This window comes from Bufo bufo, chromosome 1 (assembly GCF_905171765.1).
Source record: "Bufo bufo chromosome 1, aBufBuf1.1, whole genome shotgun sequence".
In the NCBI taxonomy this organism is placed as follows: Eukaryota; Metazoa; Chordata; class Amphibia; order Anura; family Bufonidae; genus Bufo; species Bufo bufo.
Genome location: NC_053389.1, coordinates 551,637,803 through 551,661,384, shown reverse-complemented (window position 1 = coordinate 551,661,384; position 23,582 = coordinate 551,637,803). Strand labels below are relative to the sequence as shown.

The window sequence follows — 23,582 nt, the reverse complement described above, 5'->3', positions numbered from 1 at the left end:
GGGGGGGGGGGGTTCTCTCTCTCTCCTTGGGGAGAGGACCATAATTGGCGTCAGGAGACTTATAGGCTGTACATGTTCCTCTGGAAAACTGGGAAGAAGGGATGCTAATGAGCTCTTAACAAGCTCTGCCTCTAATGTCACCACATGTAAGGCAGCTATCCTATAAGTCAATCTTGCTAAGAGCATATTTGCATCCCTTTCTTCCTAGAATTCCAGAGGAGCATATATTGCCTATAAGTCTCCTCACTCTGATTAAGGTGCTCTTTGCAAGGATAGATAGTACACCCCAAATCCTGACCTAGGCCTCTCACCCAGTTAAGCCAGTACTCTCAACACCACAGAGAGCGGGGGAAAGGCGTTATAGTGGAGAGGTCAGAACAGGGGCGGACTGGAAACAAAGTGGCCCTAGAAAATAAAATAAAACTAAAAGTGGCACCATTTTGCAGGCAGGTCCAAATTAACAGAAGGCGAAGCAACACAAGTAGGCGGGGTCAACAAAACCATGGTGCAAAATACCATCCCAGCAGAACCAAATAACACAATATACTGCCCCAAAAGCTGGCCCTCTGTGGTGGCCATCAATAGCTACCATCTTCTGTTCTCCTCCTCCAGTTGTCTATGGAGCAAGGGGCTTAGGAGGTGAGGTGTGGGCCACAGCAGTTGAATTCAGGAGGGCGTGTGCGGTCGCTAGCCGGTTACAGTACCTGAGTCCCACATCGTTAATTACCACTGAGAGCTCATTATCTACCCAGTCAGCAGCAGAAAGGACTTGGGTGGCCCCTCGGGAAGTTTCCCTGTAAGATCTATGGCAAATCCGCCCCTGGGTCAGAAGCTGCAAACTGTTAGGACAGGAGGACTTGGGCACATGCATGATTAATAACACCCCCTCGGCATTTCACAATTAATTTGCAAGTAGAGTAAAGACTGTTTTCTACGGCAAGTAACCAACACAAATGTTAACAAAGGTATTTTCTCTATTCACTTCAATGGGGACAGGAAAATCCGTCCCAATTGCGAACACCCGCAGATTTCAGTGCAGATTGTCTACATAAATCCTGAACGTGTGCATTTACCCTTAAGTTGCTGAATGAAGGTTTCCCTTCACTGATATTAAGTATATATGGTTGAGTAACTTTTACTATACAGTTCTTCATGTACACAACAGTGGACAATGCCTTTATTAAACAGACGTACTTACCAGCTAACGTCTTGGGGTCGTATTAATATTTTCCTGTAAGCTCCAGCTAAGGAGTAATCCTTTACGCGGTGTCTCATGTTATTTATATCCAGTTTGTCAGTAGCCAGCATTTCTTCATAAGCTGCAGCAACTTTATAAAAAAATACATAAGACACAATGAGCCACAATGCATAAATCTAAACATTATTCATCAGAGGACACTATCTATAAGCCTCATTGGCTACAGCAGGAAGGGTGCAGCTTATTTACACAGCAGCGGCCATCTCTCCCGACACCGCAAGTAATTTTATTCCTCCTAAGCATCTCACAAGTGGGTGGGACAATTCACCTTTGTCAAGGGGGAATATCCAACAGTGCTCACAGTGACAGTCTGAGGAGAAAGACACCCCATAGACAAGGGGAAGAGTAAAAATGGTCAATGTAAACATTTTTACCTTTAGTGTCACCTATAGTACACCCCTCACATTCTTGTAAATATTTTATTATATCTTTTCATGGGACAACACTGAAGATCTGACACTTTGATAGAATATAAAAGTAGTCAGTGTACAGCTTGTAAATTTGGTGTGCCTTCAAAATAACACACAGCCATTAATGTCTAAACAAAACTAAAATGTGAGGGGTGTACTCACTTTTGTGAGATACTGTTATATACATATACACACACACACACACACACACACACACACACAGCAGATTAATCAAAATATCGAAAAGAAAAAAATAAAATTGTCTTTGTTGCCATATGTTTTCTTTTCACCTGTAATTGGTGCATGACAGTAGATCCTCCTCTATTGGGACTCAGCTGATCTGGTTTTAATAAAAAGCACTGCTGTCTGGCCATATATCACTATAGTGGATAAATGAAAATTGTACTTACTTTTGTGCTTAGGATATATGACATCAAAGCCTGGAAGTGGCATCACTACGTCATGGATGGTGTAACTGTGGGTATTGCTTTCATCAAGCACGATTGCCGTTGCTGCAAGTGCAAAAATAAAGAAGAAAACAAAATAAATAAATAATAAATAAATACATACATACATACATACATACATACATACATACATATATATATATATATACACACACACACATATACACACATATATGAAAATCCATAGTTTTTACTTCTAAAAGAGGGTGGAGGGTTTGTTTTCACTCTGTTCCAAATTGTGATCTGCCAAAAATGGGGGTGGTGCTGTAGACAGGGCCAGAATTACTCCACCTCCTGGCACATGTGCAGACACCTGCGCCATCTACCTAATCTGTGCATGCACCAGGGAGACAAATAGTCCTGGCCCGGCCACAGCACCTCCTCCATACGACATTCCCAACCACAGACCAGACTGGAAAACTGGTAAAGGATGCGACACGACTGGGTTCCAGAGCGCCTGATCCACATAACTTTGAGACAGCAAGTATGGAAATTTTCTTTGGCAGGCAATATATGATTAATTAAGGTGGCTTACTGGGACCTGGAAAACCCCTTTAAGGCCACATGCAGACGACAGTGTATTTTATGCAGTTTTTCAGCACAGATTTTAGTGAGTTTCCGGAATGAATCTGCTTCATAATCTGCCTGTGTTACATGCAGATTTTGTTTCTGATTTACACTCGATTTCACCCTTTGCATTGCAAAGAGTAAAATCCACAATTACAATCTGCACAAACTGACATTTCAAAAGCCAAACCACAGGTCAATTTAAAATTTTTGCATCATGTAGATGAAATTTTGAAAATCTCATCTACTTAGCTGGTACATGAAAATCTGTGTGGAAAATCCATATGTAATATGCAATGTGTACCCTAAGGAATAAAAGAGTAATTGGTGACTTTAGAATAAGCCATCATATGCGTGTACCCTCCAACCTAGTCTGCCTTTTTAGTGGTGCTGTGTTTTTCCAGCAAAAAATGCCATGGCCAGGTGTTCTTTATGTATTTAAATTTTTATTCACTTGTGTTATGTACTCCTATGAATTAAAACTGATCAGTTACAGACCATGCCTGGTGCAGCTAACATGGGAAAGAAGCATCTGAGCAGAAAAAAGCATTTAATAGACAATCATCTTGGTTCATCTTATACATAAATTGGATTCTCGTGACTGCATGGTTACCGTTTTGCTCCTAAAATTCTAAATGTCAACTTTTAGTATTTTGTAAATCCACCTTTGGATTTTAACACTGCCTGAATCCTTCTGGACATACTGTATTCTCGATCAGATTCAAGCACATCTTTTTAAAACTTTTTTTTTTTTTTACTTTTTATTTAATAACTATTAGCCTCCTTAGGGGCTAGAACCCTTGTCCTATTCACCCTAATAAAGCTCTATCAGGGTGAATAGGACTTCACATTCTACCTGCTGCCCTGTGCATAGTGCACACAGCAGCAGGAAGCCTGGGCCTCAGTTGCTCCTGGTTGCCATGGTAACCGATCGGAGCCCCACGATTACACTGCTGGGGCTCCGATCAGAAGCTGCCACCAATGATTTAATCGTGTGGGGGGGGGGGGGGGGGGGGCCCGCAATTTATATAATACTTAGAAAAGGGGGAGTAGAAGGGAGGGGCTGTGGCCACTGCGCCACCAATGAATATAGTTAATATGCCTGAAGACAAACGTAGCCTGCATGTGCCGGCCATATCCCATACCTGGCCTCTATTACTGCGCGCCGTGATCCGCCGCAATTATCTACGGAATGCGTTCGCGGAGCCATAAGCTTGCGCATGCGCCGTGGATACACTTCAGCGCCTGGAATCGGCCTCACAGGACGCACTGCACATGCGCCAGCTGGCAATGAGGAGTGAATAAATTAGCGGGGAGGTGCTGGGCTCCAGGAGAAGGGGCGCGTCTGGGCTCCAGGTAATTACCATATAAATAAAAGCGATTTTCTAGACAAAGGAGAACACTTAGGGCAGTAATACTAGTATATTTTAATACAAAACGAGCAGACTGATGTGATCAAGGTGACAGAATCCATTTAACTATATTCATTGGTGGCGCAGTGGCCACAGTCCCTCCCCTCCTCCTAGTCTGTTCTCATTGGTGGTCAGTGGCAGTCGCACACAGTGAGGAGAGAGGGACTCCCTCCTTCTCCACTGTGCCGGCTCAGGAGAACATGGTGCGTGCCGAGAGCGGCGCATGCCATGTTCTACTGCGATCTGGCGATATAAACGAAATCTCTATCGTTGGCCAAATTTATATCGCATATCGTCTATATCGCCCACCCCTACTGTCCACTGTTTAGTACTTTTTTGAAAGCTCGAACAGACGCTTCTTATGACAATATTCAAAGTCGAGGCTTCATCTTTTTTGGGGCCGCCATTCCAGACTTGTGTAATGTGCGTTGCACGGTGCTTGAATGGACGTCTGTGATCTCACTATTACGAAGAATACGAGCCACCTCCACTGCCGTGTTTGTCATGCCAGAACTGATAGACCCTGTGATAATCTGACTTGTTGACTCCGATATTTTGCCTGGACGTCCACCTCTTGGCTTTGGAATGGATGGACGGACTTTTATTTCATATTCTTCCAACTGTCATGGCGCTCACATAATGCAGTTTGGCAATTTTCTTGGCCGATATACTGCCATCGATGAGCTGGATGATGCCATCTCTCTTTTCTTGGGAAATCTTCTTCATTGCTGCTCCTGGATTCGAACCAGTGACCTTTCGCTTGGGAATCAACCTTATAAGACACTAAGCTATTAGGGAATGTGAGAACAGGTTGTAATTTCTAGTATACAAGAAGAAAAAAATTGTTCCACCACCAGGAGCAAATCCGTAACAATGCAGATACATGACAAGAATCTGCATAACTAATCATATGCTAAATAGTTGCAGGTCCAATTTATGTATGAGATAGCCAAGATGATAGTCTATAAAATGATAGTAGTGTCACGTTAGAAGTTGTAGTGGATGGTGAGATATGGAGCCTGAAAGTCAAAGTAGTGCTCCTCAGTGTAGTATAAAAAATTCTTATGTAGGCTTGTACTTGATTTATGGAAACAAAACCTAAAACAGTTACTATTTAAATGCTGTCTAACTTCCGCGGACAGCCCAAAATACAATGAAATGCTTGAGGAGAACATGCTTGTTCTATACCAGGGGTAGGCAACCTCCGGCACCCCAGCTGTTGTGAAACTACAACTCCTAGCATGCATACTTACTTTGCTCTTCTCCGAACTTCCATTGAAATAAATAGAGCATGCTGGAAATTGTAGTTTCACAGCAGCTGGAGTGCCGTAGGTTGCTGACCCCTGTTCTAAAAATAGTCTGAAAATTTGAATATTTTCATGAACCAATTGGGAAGCATTAATAAAAAGCCAAAACAAAAAGGCAATGGTACTGAAAAATGAGGCTGTGGATTATTTTGCCACTTTTACACACAGGCCGAATTCACACAAAAGTAAAATGGTGCAAGTCATGCCTCTGTTCTACTGCACAGACAAGAAACTCAGGGCACACACTACTTTGGTCAGTGTGTCATTGCAGAGAACTGTGTGGCGGTTGACAGTTCCATGTACTATGTGGACACATAGACCTAAACTAACGTATTAAAGATCTATGTTTTGGGGTCCTGACACGGACAATTAGGATTGAATAAGTACAGTTCAATTTGGACTTCTAAATTGACAAATGAAAAAAATAAATAAAAAAAAAGAGAAATCTGTTTAATACCTCCTTTGAGCACAAGATCCCCAGGAACAACGTTTAGTCCATATTCCTCGATTCTCTTGCTTACCATATTATTCCATACATAACTCTGATAACTGTGTATATACATGAGCCGGTTGTTCCTAGGAATCTAAACAAAAGCAGTTAAATTTAAGAGATTTATTCACCAAAATTTAAGGCAACCATAACACTGTCAGGACCACAAGCAACACTGGGCCCTGCGTTAATTGGTGCTGTGAAAAACAAGTACTGTACATGCCATCTTTCCCTACTGCACTATATATGGTGAAAATGGATTTTTTTGCTTACCGTAAAATCTCTCTCTCGTTGAATGCACTGGGGGACACTGTACAATGGGTATATGCCCAGCAAACACTAGGATACTGACCCTAGAAATGAGAAGTGTTGGCTCTGCCCAGGTAGGCTATATCCTCTCCACAGGCACTAGGCTAATAAGTTGGGAACAAAAGCAGTAGGAGGGAGGCAAAAAAGAAAAAGAACCCAAAAGAGACTAAAAAAAATAATAATAAAAATAACAGCCTGACAACAGTAACAAAAAAGAAGGGTGGGATCTGTGTCCACCAATGCATTCAACAAGAAAGGAATTTTACAGTAATTACAAATATCCAACTTTCTTGTTAATGACATTGGGGGACACAGCACTGTGGGATGTCCTAAAGCAGTCCCCGAAAGGGGGAAAGACAGCCACATGAGCAGCCAAGCACACTGCTGTCTGCAGAATCTTATGACCAAACTGCCACTGGCAGAGGCCAAGGAATGAATCTGGTTAAAATTAGACAAGTGGGAGCCTGCAGACCTGGGAAGCACAAGCCTGATGCCCAACTACCCAGGAGGCTCTGAATGTATGAGTAGACAAGGCAGTCACTCGAAAGGGAGGATCTTGAACCTTAGCAAGGTAGGCTTCTTTAAAGGGGTTGTCCAGTTTCAGAGCTGAACCCAGACATACCTCCATTTTCACCCTGACATGAGCATTGGAGCAGTTCATGCTCCAATGCTCTCCTTTGCCCTGCGCTAAATCACACAGGGCAAAGGCATTTTCTGGAGTTACGGTGACGTACTCTCCATGGGGCTGCCAGGAAGCCCGGTGACTTCCCCAAACACACTGCCAGCTTCCGCCCAGCAGTGTGTTATTGTAAACAAAAGAGCCCTGCGCGATCTAACGCAGGGCAAGGGAGCGCATCGGAGCAGGAGATGCTCCGATGCTAACATCGGGGGTGCTGCCTGGGTGAAATTATGGGTATGTCCGGATTCAGCTCTGAACCTGGACAACCCCTTTAAAGGGAATCTGTCACCTGGTTTGAGCATATTAAGGTGTTACTATTGCCATGTGCAATAAAATACCTTATTTCTTTCTGTAGTCTTCATTTTTAGTTTCATGGTTTCATTAGCGATAAAATCCACTATTTATGTTATGCAAATGAGTGTCCAAGGTACCCAGAGGGGCGTTATTATCATAATCTGGAGCCCAGGAACTCCCCCGTATAGTGCCCAGCCCGCTTTCCTTTAGAGCATGCTCCGAGCCCAGTGATAAATTTAAAGCTATTGCCCTCAGGAGCTTCCACATAGTGCAGGCAGTCCACGGTACTGCGCCTGCGTGAGATTTCACATAGCGGAGGGGGTCGCGGCAAAGAGTTCGGGTGTGGGCAGTTACTTATGCTGCTTGGGCTCTAAAGGAAGGCGGGCTGGGCACTGTACGTGGGAGTTCCTGGGCTCCAGATTAGGATAATAATGCCCCTCTAGGCACCTTGGACACTCATTTGTATAACATAAATAGTGGATTTTATCACTAATGAAACCATAAAACAAAAAATGAAGACTACAGCAAGAAATAAGGTATTTTATTGTACATGGCAGTAGTAACACCCTAATATGCTCAAACCAGGTGACAGATTCCCTTTAATGGCCGACCAAGCCCATTGGGAGATGGACGTCTAAGGCTACTTTCACACCTGCGTTCAGGTGTCCGCTCGTGAGCTCCGTTTGAAGGGGCTCACGAGCGGCCCTGAACGCAGCCGTCCGGCCCCAATGCATTCTCAGTGGAGGCGGATCCACTGAGAATGCATCCGCCTGCCAGCGCTCAGCCTCCGCTCCGCTCAGTGAGCGGACACCTGAACGCTGCTTGCAGCGTTCGGGTGTCCGCCTGGCCGTGCGGAGGCGAGCGGATACGTCCAGACTTATAATGGAAGTCAATGGGGACGGATCCGCTTGAAGATGACACCATATGGCTCAATCTTCAAGCGGATCCGTTCCCCATTGACTTTCAATGTAAAGTCTGAACGGATCCGCTCAGGCTACTTTCAGACTTAGAAAATTTTCTAAGTTATAATGCAGACGGATCCGTTCTAAACGGATGCAAACGTCTGCATTATCGGAGCGGATCCGTCTGATGAAACATCAGACGGATCCGCTCCGAACGCTAGTGTGAAAGTAGCCTAAGAGGCCAGTAGGCTCTTATGAGGGCCCTCGGTAATAACAAAAAGTGAGTCTGATCAACAAAAAGGCTCAATCAGCAACAGGCAGGTTATGATTGCACAGCATTAAGGCGGTGATGTGACCCCCCCCCCCGGGGATGAGAGGGGTTGGAAGAATGAATGAAAGATGAAGTCTTCATTTATGTAAAAAGGAGGAAACCACTGTGGAAAGAAAAGATAGGACAGGAAGGAGAACTACCTTGTTCTGGTGAAGAACCAGAAAAGGGGACCTACAAGACAGGGCAGCGAGCTCTGAAACCCCGCAAATAGAGGTGACAGCCACCAGAAAGGCCACCTAAAAGAGCAAAAACAAAGAGACCTCCCTTAAAAGGGAACCTGTCACCAGTTTTATGGTGTCCTAACTAAGGGCAACATAAATAAGTGACTGATTCTCTTAGCACAATGCTGGGTCACTTTCTTTAATTGACCCAGTCAATCTGCCAACATCTTGTATTGAAAAGCTCCAGCTGATAATGGATGAGTCATAAATATTCATGAGCTCCTGACTCTCCCCGCCCACCTGCTGCTGAATGACAGTTTGTTTCCATAGGAATCAGCATCAGGTGGGCAGGGGAGTGGTTATAGCTCTGAATTAAATATACGCTGGACTCAATGACATCACGCCGGACTCAAATCAGCTCATTAGCATGCGGCATCTTTGTGTGTATATTATGAGGTAACCATCTGTCACACCAGTAAGTGAATACATCTAAGGCACTTTTTAATAGTTAATGATTGTATATAATTAGTTAGATTATAATCAAATATTCACATGACAGGTTCCCTTTAAGGGTTAAAAAGGAGGAGTTTGAAGGTCATCAAGGACCAGATTTAAGTCCCATTGTTCCATAGCAGGAGGAACGTAGTGTGCCACCCCTTGAAGAAATGTCTTCATCTGAGAGTGAAAGGCTAGGATCTCCTAGAACACAATAGAGAAGGCGGAGATCTGGCCTTTAAGGGACAGCAGATCAAAACCTTTTTCAAGCCTGCACTGTTAGAGCCTAGCAAACTGGGGTTTACGCACCTTCATCATGGTCTGAATGACAGTGTCAGAGAGGCCATGAAAGCTTAAGACCGCAGCGGAGGCTAGCGTAGAAACCAAAGAAAGTGGAAGGTCCAGAGACTAAGGAAGAGAATGGATTGGAGAAGGACTAAGACTCGGGGGGCTAAGGGTGGATGGGCCCTGGGGTAAGGAGAGTCACCCGGAAAAGAGGGAGCCCTGGGGAAACCTGATATAGAGGATGGTTGGAGTGGAAATTACTATTGTGCATCTTCGGAACCTTGGGGACAGGCTGGGGATTGAGACAGCCTAGTCCCTGCAGAAGCCAGGGATTAAGGGAGAATGGTAGTGTAGGGTCTTCGGGCGCTGCAGGATCACCCCTCTAGTAAACTTTCACGAGTGAGGAGAACAATCTTAGGCTGCTTTCACACACAGTTTGATCTCTTTAAGCAGTGACTGCGCCAAAACCAGGAGTAAAGCCTACACACACACACAAATAAAAAGTATAATGGAAACATGAGAATCATTTTGTGTTTCTGACCCGCTCCTGGTTTTGACTCGCACTCTGATAGAAATCGCCAAATCAACAAACACTGACTGTGTGAAAGTGGCAAACAAATCAAAAGCCTGTACAATCCAGAATCAATCCACATGCAGCAGCAAAAATGTTCAGAAAACCTGAAAATGGTTTATGTAAAATCATAAATACTCACTATGCCAAATGCTGTTACAATGTTTTTCAGGCCATACTTTGAAAGTCCACGAAGCAGCTGACCCTCTACACACCGCTTCACAGGCAATTTTCGCAGTGCAGCATCTGGGTCCTTTGTCTTTGCCCACACTTCTCTACACTCAACCAGATATCCCTTTTCAGCTGTAAACACACACATCTTAATGAGAATAATGTTGATCTCTACATAGATATGAGACTTAAAAGAAATCTGTCACCAGAGACCTCCCTATCCAACTGTTTACATAGGCATAGTTCACCTGATTAAAACACTTTCTTGAGGATCTGTGGCTCCATTCTCAAATAATGATACTTTTTCTTAATATGAAAGGCGTTTGGCGCAATAAGGGCATCACTGTTGTTCTCGCTGCACCCAAGCTCTGGTCCTTTCTGTGGTCAGCCCCTGCCTAGACAGGGCCAAGCAGTGGCAAAGCAGCGAGGAAGGGGCTGGCCACAGGAAGGCAGAGATCTTGGGTAAACGAGAGCATAGGTGACTCCTTAATTGTACCAAACACTTAAACTTCATATTAATTTATATTGTGGGTACAAATCATTTCTCCAATTGGTTGTATTTATCCATCTTTTCTCGTTTTTGTTCTACAGCCTGCTGTGCTTCTTATGCACAGCAGGCTGCTCTCAGTGAGTTTAGAGAGAATCTGTCATCTCCTCCCGTCTCCCTGCTAACGACAGCCCCAGTCTGCGATGTGTTTTACAGCTCCTAGGGGCTCTTTCACACGAGCGGATGCCGTGCGGGTAATCCGATGCGTGAAAGCGTGCCAAGCCCCTCTCCGGACAGCAGAAACACGGAGCATTAACATGATTCATAATGCTCTGTGCTTCTCTGTGACCTTTTTACTACAAAATCCCAGTGAGATAAAGTTGTCACCGTGATTTTGTAGTAAAAATGTCACAAAAGCACGGAGCATTTTAAATCATGTTAATGCTCCGTGTCTCTGCTCTCTGGAGCGTGGCTTGGCACTCTTTCACGCATTGGATTACCCGCACGACATCCGCTCATGTGAAAGAGCCCTAATACACATCCCAGGTCTCTGTACTTATTATCAGTCCTGCCACGTCTATTAGGAGCTGTAAAACCCATCCCTGGCTAACAGGCCAGTGCTCGCCAGGGGGCAGGGGAGCGAGCAGTGACTGAGAGACAGGCTGTGCTGTATGCGAGACCATTAGTGATTACTCTTTCACTACACACAATGTAGTATATAGACTGTATTACACAAGCCGGTATTTTGGCCAATGATCGCTAACGAGTGTTCATATGAACGCTCTTTAGCAATCATCTCACAGTTTAAAGGCCCTATTACAGATTATCAGAACAAAGCAGTATTGTGGGTGCGCAACCAAAAATATTAATATGTTAATATGATCACTAACAAGCGTTTGTAGTGACGCTCATTAGCGATTATCTGGAAGAGAAAGACTGCTGACGATTACCCAATGAACAATCATCAGGATCCTTAGACATGTTAAAGGTTTTCTGTCACCAGAATTAACCCTATTAAACTAGCTGACATTAGATGATGTGCTAATGTCAGCTGAACCTAACTGGCCTATTCCTACCTTTATCTATGCCCCCGTTACTCCAGCAATATAACTTTTATAATATGCTAATGAGCCTCTAGGTGCAGGTGGGTCATTGCCCCTGCTCCTAGAGGCTCCGTTCTCCCACCTCTGGCCACGCCCTGCTACACTAGATTGACAGGGCCAGGCAGCGTTAGTCTCCTACTGTCGACCCTGTGCGCTGGGGAAATCTCGCGCCGTTCAGTAATACTGAACGGCGCAGACGCAGTGAGGAAGCCGGCAGCCAACAAGCGCCCTTCACTTACTGCACCTCCGCCGAATACTGAACGGGACGGCGCAGGCGTGAGATTTACACTGCAGACGGGGCTGGCAGTAGGATGCCTGGAGCTGTCAATCTAGTGTAGCAGGGCGTGGCCAGAGGTGGGAGAACGGAGCCTCTAGGAGCAGGGGCAACACCCCCCCTGCACCTAGAGGCTAATTAGCATATTATAAAAAAGTTATATTTCTGGAGTAGGGGGGGCATAGATAAAAGTAGGAATAGGCTAGTTAGGTTCAGCTGACATTAGCACATCGCTAATGTCAGCTAGTTTAATAGGGTTAATTCCGGTGACAAACCCTTAAAAAAAAACGGTCATTGTTTGCCGGCGGCAGATTGTGCTGTCTAATAAGTGCTCCGCTGACGGCAAACCATGAGAATGTATAGGGACGAGCGTTGCATTAGCAATCATTCACTCCTATATTGAGGAGATTACTGCATATAATAGCAGCGGTGTCCTCTGCTAACGAGCAGTTGAATGACGGGAGGGAGCTCTTCCCTCTTGACATTCGTCTGCTACATCTGCACAAAGCCGCCGATTGCCCGATGATTGAGCAAACATTCATTTATCAGGTAATTCAAATATTTTAACATGTTAAAAAAATATTCTTTACAGGCGGCATATTGTGGTGTCTAATCACGACCTGCTGTCTGAAAATAAGTATACTGCATGAGGATGAATGATGGCATAGCTATTGCTCCTCCCCATGCTGCTGCATGTAATAGCAGCGGTCTTCTCTGCTAGCGAGCAGATGATTGTCGGGAGGAACATAGTGCTCACTGCATACACCGCTCTGCCAGATGGTGCTGACTGCATACACAGCTCTGCCATACAGAAAACTGCACAACATGCTTACATAGCCCTGCTTTATATGGTACACATGCTGCACTAAGGAACCTTCATACCCAGCACAGTCCTACACGGACCCTCAGGAGTTCGCTTTACTCCTCCCCCACACGTGGCTGATCACATGACTGTGACATCACCACAGGTCCTGTACACATAATGTGCTGTTTAGTCTGGAGATGTTCCTGTGTGACAGACCTGCCAGGCTGCTGATACAGCGCTCCTGACTAGAAAAAAAACATGTGGAAAAATACCCATGAGTCTTTTTCCAGGGAGTAAAATGGCCTGAGCGGGTGTCTATGACTCTTATACAGGTGTTATTGTGACCTCTGGTAGACGCTGAACAGATGTACTCTGCAGTACATAGCATTGTGTGTCGTCACACTGTACTAATCTGTGTGGGACAAGTGACCGCTCACTGTGCGGACTGCACAAAATACTGTATTCAGAAGAGAGCGCAGGTAGTGAGAGCTGTCAGTAATGAGATCTATATCCTGCTTATAACACCATGGTTCTGAATGTAAATTGCTGCACTAATGTTATCAGCAGAAATATCTATTATGTCTACAATTAATGGACTTTCTACAGAGAGGAAAGTGAGAAATAGATCTGCCGATTACAGGCTGAAGAATACTGTAAGACTCACCATGTTGTGGATTGGAATGAAATGTTACTACCTAGTTACTTGCAAGTTTCAGCAGCCTATATGTAAGTGGCTGCTAGCTGAGCTGTGTAACAGCATGTGGGGGCGGGGCAGCAGAGCTTGTGCTGGTGTATGTGAAACCCAAAGGAACGCCCACAGATTCTCACAGGAGATGTCAGCACTCAGCAAAACTCCTAGAAGAGCATTTCTGAGGGCATGTGAAGCAAAGCTGATACCAGTAAACTAACAAGTGGAATTTTATTATGTGCGTTTATTAATTTTTAATGCACAAAGGTGTCCATAGCCATCGAGAAAAAGTATTGTAACTCTGGAACGGATCCTCGGATCCACAAAATAAAAACAGCCATTTAATCAAGTGAACTACAGCTATGTGTCTATGCAAACACTTGGATAGGGAGGTCACTGGTAACCGATTCCCTTCAAATACAAAGCCTTTAAATAATACCAAATAGCCCCAGCTGGTGTTGAGCCAACTTGTGTTTTCAAGTTCAGCGTACAAGGTTCGGGTTATCTAAGAATTACATTATGGATTCCGCTACCAGAGACCATAACTTATAGACAATAGCCCCGCGGGTGGCCAGACGTGCACAGCATCATAGTAATATATGGTGCTGTGTACTTCCGTGCGCACAATCAATGCCACTCCGGGACATATGGCCTGCTCATGGACCGTTTATCTTGGAGGGCATACGGTCGTGTGCAAGGGCCCTTATAGTGAGCAGTCACATGGCTGTATGTGCTGCAGCCTATGGCTCCTCTTTAGGACTCCGCTTGTAATAACTGTATACTGCAGTGCTTACAATCTTGCTTTCCTTTACTGAGCATCTGCAGCCTTTCCAATAGGACTAAGGCTACTTTCAAACTCGCGTTTGGTGCGGATCCGTCATGGATCTGCACAGACGGATCAGTTCAGATAATACAAATGTCTGCATCCGTTCAGAACGGACCCGTTTGTATTATCTTTTTTTTTTTATCAAATCTTTTTTTATTGATTTTCAATAAGATTTTATGCAAACAACCCAAAAAGGGGAAAACATAATCCCTCCCTCTCTCACCCTCCCCACACCCAGAGTCCCGGGTTCGCGGTTGTAAGAAAGTCCATAGGAGAGGCATCGATGATGGCTTCGTAATATTCCAAGAAGATCTTCAGGATAAGCCATTGCTCGACTTCCCATTGGTTCTCCATTTTCCATATGCAAATCCAGCATCCACGCCAACTATCTCCCAACCTTACTCACAGATCATCATGCAGTAAGTTCCCATCACCATTCAAAGCAACAAGTCTACTACATTAAACCACAACAATATAATGCGATATCCAAAAGGGACCATATTTTTTTCGGATTTCTTATTACTCCCTCGTTTTTGGTATACGGAACTCTCTAGTCTTACTAGCATATGAATCTTATCCACTAAGTTCTGGATAGCCGGGGGGACAGAGGCAATCCAGTGAAACGCAATTAGCTTCCTTGCCTGGTAAAGGATTCTTGTGATCGCTACTCTAAGCTCAGGGGTAACAGGCATCTCCTTGGTATATCCCAGAATACAGATTGTAGGAGTTAGATCAATAGTTATATCAAACACATTACAGACTAAGTTCCCCACATCAGACCAATATCTTCGCAGCCTTGGGCAATTCCACATTAAATGAATTAAATCAGCATTATGTGCGCCACATCTAGGGCAAGTATCCTCCGTCCTATACCCCATTTTGTGTAATAAGACTGGAGTTCTGTACACTCTATGCAGTAATAGCAATTGTGAGACTCTGTGGGCCTCACTTACCGCTACCACCGGGAAATCCTCCAATACCTCCTCCCACTGTTCCATTGTTAAGTCAGTGACATCATGTTGCCATTTGGAATATAGCTGTAGCGGATGGGCCTTGTGTAACGCCTCCATTAAGCTCAGATAGAACGAGGAGATCACCCCTCTTGTATCCCCCAGGGAGGTAATATGAGTAATAATCGGATGTGAATCAGCAGAGACTATTTTCTCCTTACTGTCTTGTGTTTGTACAGCATGTCGTACCTGAAGGTAGACCTAAAATAACGTCTTAGGCAGTCCAAACTTTTGCTGTAACATATTAAAGGATTTAAGACAGTTGTTCTCATATAGCTGACACATTCGATTAAGACCATAGACGTCCCATAATTTCACATTAGTTACCGTGTTTAGCTCTTTGTACAGGTAGTTAGGCCAGATTGGGGTAAATTGTGTATACCCTTGGATTCCTCCAATCTCTTTAGCTTTCCACCACACTGTGTGTATGGTGCGTAAGATATCATATTGCCTACCCTTGTCATAAAAAACTCCGCCCTCCAAAGCTGTCATTACATTCTTAGTATGGATAAGCTGCTGCACAACTCGTCCAGCAGTGCTCAACTTATCTACCTCTCCCCATCCCCGAAGATGCTGTAATTGGGCCGCTATATAATACATCCGTGGGTCAGGGACACTCAACCCCCCCTGGGTTTTGGATCTACACAGCACCGCAAGTTTAATTCGGGGTGTTTTTTTCTTCCAGATAAGGTCTCGGAATATTGCATTAATAGAATGAAATATTCGTAAGGGGATCCAGGGCGGGGAGTTATGTAAAATGTACAAGAGCTGTGGCATATAGATCATTTTTAACAAGTTGGTGCGACCGATGAGTGACAAGGGGAGTCTAATCCACACCTGGATCGTCCGTCTAAATTTATCTAATAGAGGTAATAAATTCAAACGGATAAAATCCTGAGGATCCGCCAATACCTGTATACCCAGATACTTAACCCCTTAAGGACTCGGCCCTATTTCACCTTAAGGACTTGGCCATTTTTTGCAAATCTGACCAGTGTCACTTTAAGTGCTGATAACTTGAAAACGCTTTTACTTAGGCTACTTTCACACTAGCGTTCGGGTGTCCGCTCGTGCGCTCCGTTTGAAGGGGCTCACGAGCGGCCCCGAACGCATCCATCTGGCCCCAATGCATTCTCAGTGGAGGCGGATCCACTGAGAATGCATCCGCCTGCCAGCGCTCAGCCTCCGCTCAGTGAGCGGACACCTGAACGCTGCTTGCAGCGTTCGGGTGTCCGCCTGGCCGTGCGGAGGCGAGCGGATCCGTCCACACTTACAATGTAAGTCAATGGGGACGGATCCGCTTGAAGATGACACCATATGGCTCAATCTTCAAGCGGATCCGTTCCCCATTGACTTACAATGTAAAGTCTGAACGGATCCGCTCAGGCTACTTTCAGACTTAGAAAATTTTCTAAGTTTTAATGCAGACGGATCCGTTCTGAACGGATGCGAACGTCTGCATTATCGGAGCGGATCCGTCTGATGAAACATCAGACGGATCCGCTCCGAACGCTAGTGTGAAAGTAGCCTTACCCAGGCCGTTCTGAGATTGTTTTTTCGTCACATATTGTACTTCATGACACTGCTAAAATTGGGTCAAAAAAAGTAAATTCTTTTTGCATAAAAAAAAAAAATACTAAAAATTTACCAAAAATTTTGAATTAGCAAATTTCCAAGTTTCAATTTCTCTACTTCTATAAATACATAGTAATACCTCCAAAAATAGTTATTACTTTACATTCCCCATATGTCTACTTAATGTTTGGATCATTTTGGGAATGTTACAAGGCTTAGAAGTTTAGAAGCAAATCTTGAAATTTTTCAGAAATTTTCAAAAACCCAATTTTTAGGGACCAGTTCAGGTCTGAAGTCACTTTGCGAGGCTTACATAATAGAAACCACCCCATTCTATAAACTACACCCCTCAAGGTATTCAAAACTGATTTTTTTTAAATATAATCTTTATTGAGATTAAGAATAAGACATATGAAATCTTTTCTTTTCAGTGCAGGCGTCTACTTTTTCACAGGTAAACTATACATGTTACAGATATTGTACATAATAAATAGTATAAACGGTGAATATAGCATTAGCATAAGCCCGCACAGTTGCGTTATGTATTTATGATAATGACATTATCTCCAGTTTTCCTCATTAACCATAATCAATGCTGAACAACCCTCCCTCTCACTTCGTGGTCACTAACCCAATAAAATAAATCAAATCATATCCTAACCCCTAAAATCTAAGGATTGGTCTTTTTCCGTTAGTCAGTCTATCTGTAACTTCCCTAGATTGTTTAGTATCTTCCTTTTCAGGTACCACTCAGTAGATAAAGGGCTTCATTGTTTCTACTAGTTCTTCTTTGTTTAGGGCTATTTTTATGAATACTTCCCATCTGCTGAAGAAAGTTTCAATATACTTTCCTCTATACTGTTCTGCTTCTGCCCTCTCATACATAAAACATGCCTTTGTGTGTATGAAAACACTATTCATTGAAGGCATTATGGGTCTGAGCCATTCCCTAAAAAGACACCTCTTAGCCGCTAATAACAGGAGATGTATAAGCAGGGTTAACTTTTGCCTCTCGGGGGCTACCTGGAATAGTAAAAGCTCTGAGGTGGGTGGGATTTCAACTTTTAGGTGACTCTTAATTTGAGATATGACCAATGCCCAGAATTTTTTCGTCTCCGGGCAAGACCATATGCCATGGTAAAGGTCTGTACCGCCTTCGTGACATTTGGGACACTCCGTAAGCCTGTCTGGGTGGGGCGTCCGAGAGGCAAAACGGAAGCCATATATGGCCTTATGTATCATCCTAAAATACGTCTCCCTCCATCCCTCATTTGGTGTCGCTTTTCTAATTGTATCCCACCCCTTTAGAATGGTCTGTCTTATATCTACTGACGGAAATTCCTTCCCCCATTGTGAAAAAAATGACTTTCAGCTACTTGTCTCCGTTTCATATCTCTTATTCCCCAATAGAACTCTGAAAGCGATTTTTTCCTGAGTCCCCGGCCCATTAATAGATCGAAGTCATTCATTCCCATTTCCCTCGCTAGATTTAAGACTTGTTCAGATAGAAATTCTTTGGCCTGTAGGTACGCCAGTAGATGTTGATTTGGTAGTATTGGGAACCTGTCCTTAAATTCCAAATAAGTAAGGTACCTTCCTTCTTGTGCATCCCACATATCCCTCACCTTATTAATCCCCAGCTCTCTCCATTTTTTGAAGTGCTTAGCCTCTATTCCTGCCGGAAATTCTGGATGTCCCCACAGATTCATATATTTAGATAAAGTGAAGGGTAGTGAAAACATTTTACGCGTTGCTTTCCAGCTCGCTATAGTGTCTTTTATTAAGAGGCTCGTTTTGACCTCCGGGGAAATGGCACAATATTTAGTGTGTAAACAGTGTCGATAAAGACCAAGGGGCAACTAGCTGTTCCTCTAAGGCTGTATTAGTGTAGTAGTTTGTTCTGAATATCCAGTCTACACTGTGTCTTAGAAGACTCACTAAATTGTAGGCTCTTATGTCTGGGAAGTTCAGTCCCCCTAAGTTTTTTGGTAATTGTAGTTTTGCTAGGGAAATTCTGGATTTTTTTCCCACCCATAGGAAAGATCTGAACGCCCTTTCCAATGCTTTAATGTCTTTATGCTCGAGTAGGATAGGGATCGTCTGCATGGGATAAAGGAGTTTAGCTACACACATCATTTTCAGAAGACGACTTCTCCCTCCCAGGGTTAGTGGAAGAGTCATCCATCTTTTAACGTCTGCGAGGATTTTTTTAATTAATGGTGGGTAATTTAGTGTGTATAATGAGTCAGAAGTGTTGCCGATGTTAATTCCTAGGTACTTTATTGATCGGGACGCAATCGGTATGGGTATTCCTAAAGGCCGTGCGTGGTGTTTCGACGTCTGGGAACCAATAAACAGTAGCTCTGATTTATCTGCGTTTACTTTAAACCCCGAAATGGAGCCAAACTCTTCTAGTACTCCAAACAAATGGTGGATGTCTCTGTGTGGGTTTTCTAAGAATACCAGCAGGTAATCTGCGAAAAGTGCATGCTTAATTACTTTTCTGCCTAATTTGCCAATTTTAATTCCCTCCAGGCCCTCGTCTCTCTCAATCTGTCTGGACAAAGGCTCTAGCGCCAGGTTAAAAAGGAGCGGGGAAAGTGGACAACCCTGCCTCATCCCCTTTCCCAGAGGTATGGGGCCAGAGATATATCCTGGCATGAGACTCTGGCTTGTGGGCCTGAGTAGATTCCATTAAGGAAGCTTCTAAATGGGCCAGAAAAGCCCATTTCATCCAACACCTCTCCCATCCATCCCCAGTCCACGTTATCAAATGCTTTTTCTGCATCAATGGTAATTATGGCCGGGGACGGATGGGAGGCAGGCCTGAGTTTTACTTCGTCCAATGCGGTTAGTACTTTTCTTATATTCACCACTGCCGATCTGCCTTGAATAAAACCCACTTGAGCTGGGGATATTAGCTTAGGTAGCAAATTTGACAATCTGCCAGGATTTTAGATATGATTTTAAGAGAGGCATTGATGAGAGAGATTGGGCGGTATGAGGCTGGGTTGGTGGGGTCTCTTCCAGGCTTTGGGATGACCTTAATGTATGCCGTATTCGTTTGTGATGGGATCGGCTCCCCTCTCATGTAGCCTGTATAGATCTGTGAGAGGATCGGGGCAATATCCTGGGCTAGGATTCTAAAGAATTCCCCACTATACCCTTCGGGCCCTGGAGCCTTCTCCAAAGGTAGATTTTTAATATAAATATATAAGGTACAGGGCACTCAAGAGACCGTGACCATGTGGTTAACAAATATATAGTTTTATTTAGATTAAGTCAAATAAAATAAATGCACAATAGATAAATGCTTCTATAATAATATCACTATATTCATGCTATTCAAAAGTCCGCTAACATATAGATTATCATCAAGGCGGACCTCAGTAGTATGACCAGCAAAAAAATGGTATCAAAATAACTAAAAGTTCATCCAATATTATGTGCAGTCTTTAAAAATAGATACCTGAGTATAGTTGATATGGACCAAGAAATCAAATGTCCCGTATTTAGTAGCAGCGGCGTCCCGCCGAAAACAGGTGAATTACTTGCAAGTAAAATAAATTGTAATCGACCAAACCTTGACTTTTGACCACTCTCCGAAATGTGCCTCTGGTTTCTGCAGCACTTGTAAAATCAGGAGATTGCAGGCGGCTCTGTAAATCGCTATCCAAGCCTATAGACCTCCGCTTTTAAATCGAAATTGCGCAATGGTATAATGACGGAAAATTTCGTCGGTAAAGGTCCACTTCTGCATATTGGTCAGTCTCCGGTACTTCGGTCTTTCAGCACAAAATTTGGGGGGTGTCGCACCAGACGCGTTTCGGGGTCTAGCTATTTGCCCCTTCCTCAGTGGTATGCTTCACCCCTTCCAAAGCCCCTCTTTTATACTCAAACTTGTGTGATTTCATTGGTCTCTGTTTCAACATCAGGTCAGGTTCATTAATTGCTCAGGTGTACTAACGATGCACACCTGAGCAATTAATGAACCTGACCTGATGTTGAAACAGAGACCAATGAAATCACACAAGTTTGAGTATAAAAGAGGGGCTTTGGAAGGGGTGAAGAATACCACTGAGGAAGGGGCAAATAGCTAGACCCCGAAACGCGTCTGGTGCGACACCCCCCAAATTTTGTACTGAAAGACCGAAGTACCGGAGACCAATATACAGAAGCGGACCTTTACCGACAAATTTTTCCGTCATTATACCATTGCGCAATTTCGATTTAAAAGCGGAGGTCTATAGGCTTGGATAGCGATTTACAGAGCCGCCTGCAATCTCCTGATTTTACAAGTGCTGCAGAAACCAGAGGCACATTTCGGAGAGTGGTCAAAAGTCAAGGTTTGGTCGATTACAATTTATTTTACTTGCAAGTAATTCACCTGTTTTCGGCGGGACGCCACTGCTACTAAATACGGGACATTTGATTTCTTGGTCCATATCAACTATACTCAGGTATCTATTTTTAAAGACTGCACATAATATTGGATGAACTTTTAGTTATTTTGATACCATTTTTTTGCTGGTCATACTACTGAGGTCCGCCTTGATGATAATCTATATGTTAGCGGACTTTTGAATAGCATGAATATAGTGATATTATTATAGAAGCATTTATCTATTGTGTATTTTATTGCATTTATTTTATTTGACTTAATCTAAATAAAACTATATATTTGTTAACCACATAGTCACGGTCTCTTGAGTGCCCTGTACCTTATATATTTCTCATAATCCTTCTATTGAGTGAGTGGTCTCAATTTACAGGAGCACCTTTTGGTTTCCATTTCTTCTAGTGCGATATCTTATTTATTTAATTAAGATTTTTAATATATGCTGCGACTGTCTCCGTGGAGATCGGGGCATTTAGAATCTCTCTGTCTTCGTCAATGGGATTTTATTTAGCCAATCTCTACCACCTCCTCTCTGAAAAGAATTGGCTGCGTACAAGTCCGCGTAGAATTTCCTCAGTATTTTATTTATCTCTTCCGGGTGTGAGATCGTTTTCCCATTTTTTCCCTTAAGGGATTGGATGGAAGAATTCAGTCTCTGTCCTTTTGCTAATCTAGCTAGTAACCTGCCTGCTTTGTTGCCATAGCGGTATAGATGTGCCTCCCATCTAGTCATCGCAAGGCTATCCCACTTTGAGTCAATCCTCATAATCTGCTTTGGCCTTCTGCCATTTAATACGAGAGTCATGGCTAGGGGTAGATTGGAAGAAAGTATAGGCCCGTTTTAGGTCACCACTTATCTTTTCCTTTATCGCCTACCGAACATGTACGCCATAATCCGTCCCCTTATTACAGACTTTCCCGCATCCCATAGCAGCTGGTGATTATCGATGTCCTTGTTATCTTGTACATACTGTAACCACTAACCCCTTAGGAAATTTTTTAATTCCTCATCTTTAAATAATGCGGTTGGGAACCGCCAAAGGAAGTCAGTACCTCGGGGAGCATCTCTTTTTAAAGTAATCGTCACCGGGGAGTGATCTGAAATGATCATATCCTCAATGTGTGGATCTGAAAAGTGTGCTGACCCTGACTTGTCGCATAGTATATAGTCCAACCGTGACAACGATTGGTGAGCATGTGAATAGTGTGTATATTCCCTCCCTTCTGGGTTTCGGATCCTCCACAAATCTATCAGATCAGTGTCAGTCATGAGTTGCATTAGTCTGTTATCTATGTTCCCTTTTTTACCTTTCCTCCCCGGATCCCTTTTCCTATCTTCCTCTCCATTCACTACAGCATTCATGTCACCTGCAAGTATCCTTAGTTTCATCAGGTCTTTGGAGATATCACTAGCTAATGCACTAAAAAAAGGTCCGTCATACTCATTTGGGCCATAGACATTCAAAATACTGGTATCTCTTCCCCTGTCCATTAGATGTAATTTGGAAACCCTTCCCTGGTTATCATGAGTGTGACCTATTACTTTATAAGGTATTCCCTTTTTTAGCAGTGTCAGCACGCCTGCCTTTCTTCCTACCACCCCCGATCCATACACTTCCCCCACCCAATATTTTTTCATCCTCACAAAATCCTCATTTGAGAGATGGGTCTCTTGTAAAAGAGCAATATCTGCTCCCAGTTGTTTGAGGTGTTTCAGAATCAGCCGGCGTTTGTTAGGGGCCCTCAGTCCCTTGACGTTCCAAGAGACAATTTTGACACGGCTATCCATAGGGGTAATTTACAGCTTTTAGATGCCCTTTGTGACCACTAGTGAGAAACCGGTATCCCCTCCCTTTCCCTTCCCCAACTTTAAACAACCCTATAACCTGAAGTTGTTCTGGCAACGTTCCAACCCAGGGTGAGCTGCACCCTATAACTAACCATTGCTCTAAACCTCTAAGAAATAACTGAGCTCTGGCTTCACTTTTTTCCAACACTAGAGAAACCTGTGTGAAAAAAAAAAAAAAACTGCTTAAAGGGTTTCTATCACTTCGTTTCACCTATTTAGCTTTCAGACACTAGCGATCCGCTAGTGTCTGCTTTATCTAACCATCCTAATATAAGAGCTTATTGTCCTGCCGTTTAGCTAAAAAAATAACTTATATAGATATGCAAATGAGCCTCTAGGTGCTATGGGGGCGTGATTAGCACCTAGAGGCTCCGTCTACCTTAACAAAACTGCCGCCGCCCAGCGCGTCCCTCCAGCCCGCCCATCTCCAGCTGAAGCGATCCTCTCCGTGCGCGTC

At 43.7% G+C, this 23,582-nt stretch overlaps 1 protein-coding gene across 1 annotated transcript in view; it reads right to left on the bottom strand.

Annotated features, from left to right (window-relative positions):
* PUS7 (pseudouridine synthase 7) overlaps positions 1-23,582 on the bottom strand; it is a 69,179-nt gene that overhangs the window by 3,830 nt on the left and 41,767 nt on the right. The window contains exons 11-14 of the mRNA XM_040412626.1: positions 10,081-10,241; positions 5,879-6,005; positions 2,079-2,180; positions 1,199-1,328 (exon numbers count right to left, since the gene is read on the bottom strand). Of these exons, the coding sequence (XP_040268560.1) occupies positions 1,199-1,328; positions 2,079-2,180; positions 5,879-6,005; positions 10,081-10,241 (520 nt within the window). The remainder of the gene's footprint in view (positions 1-1,198; positions 1,329-2,078; positions 2,181-5,878; positions 6,006-10,080; positions 10,242-23,582) is intronic.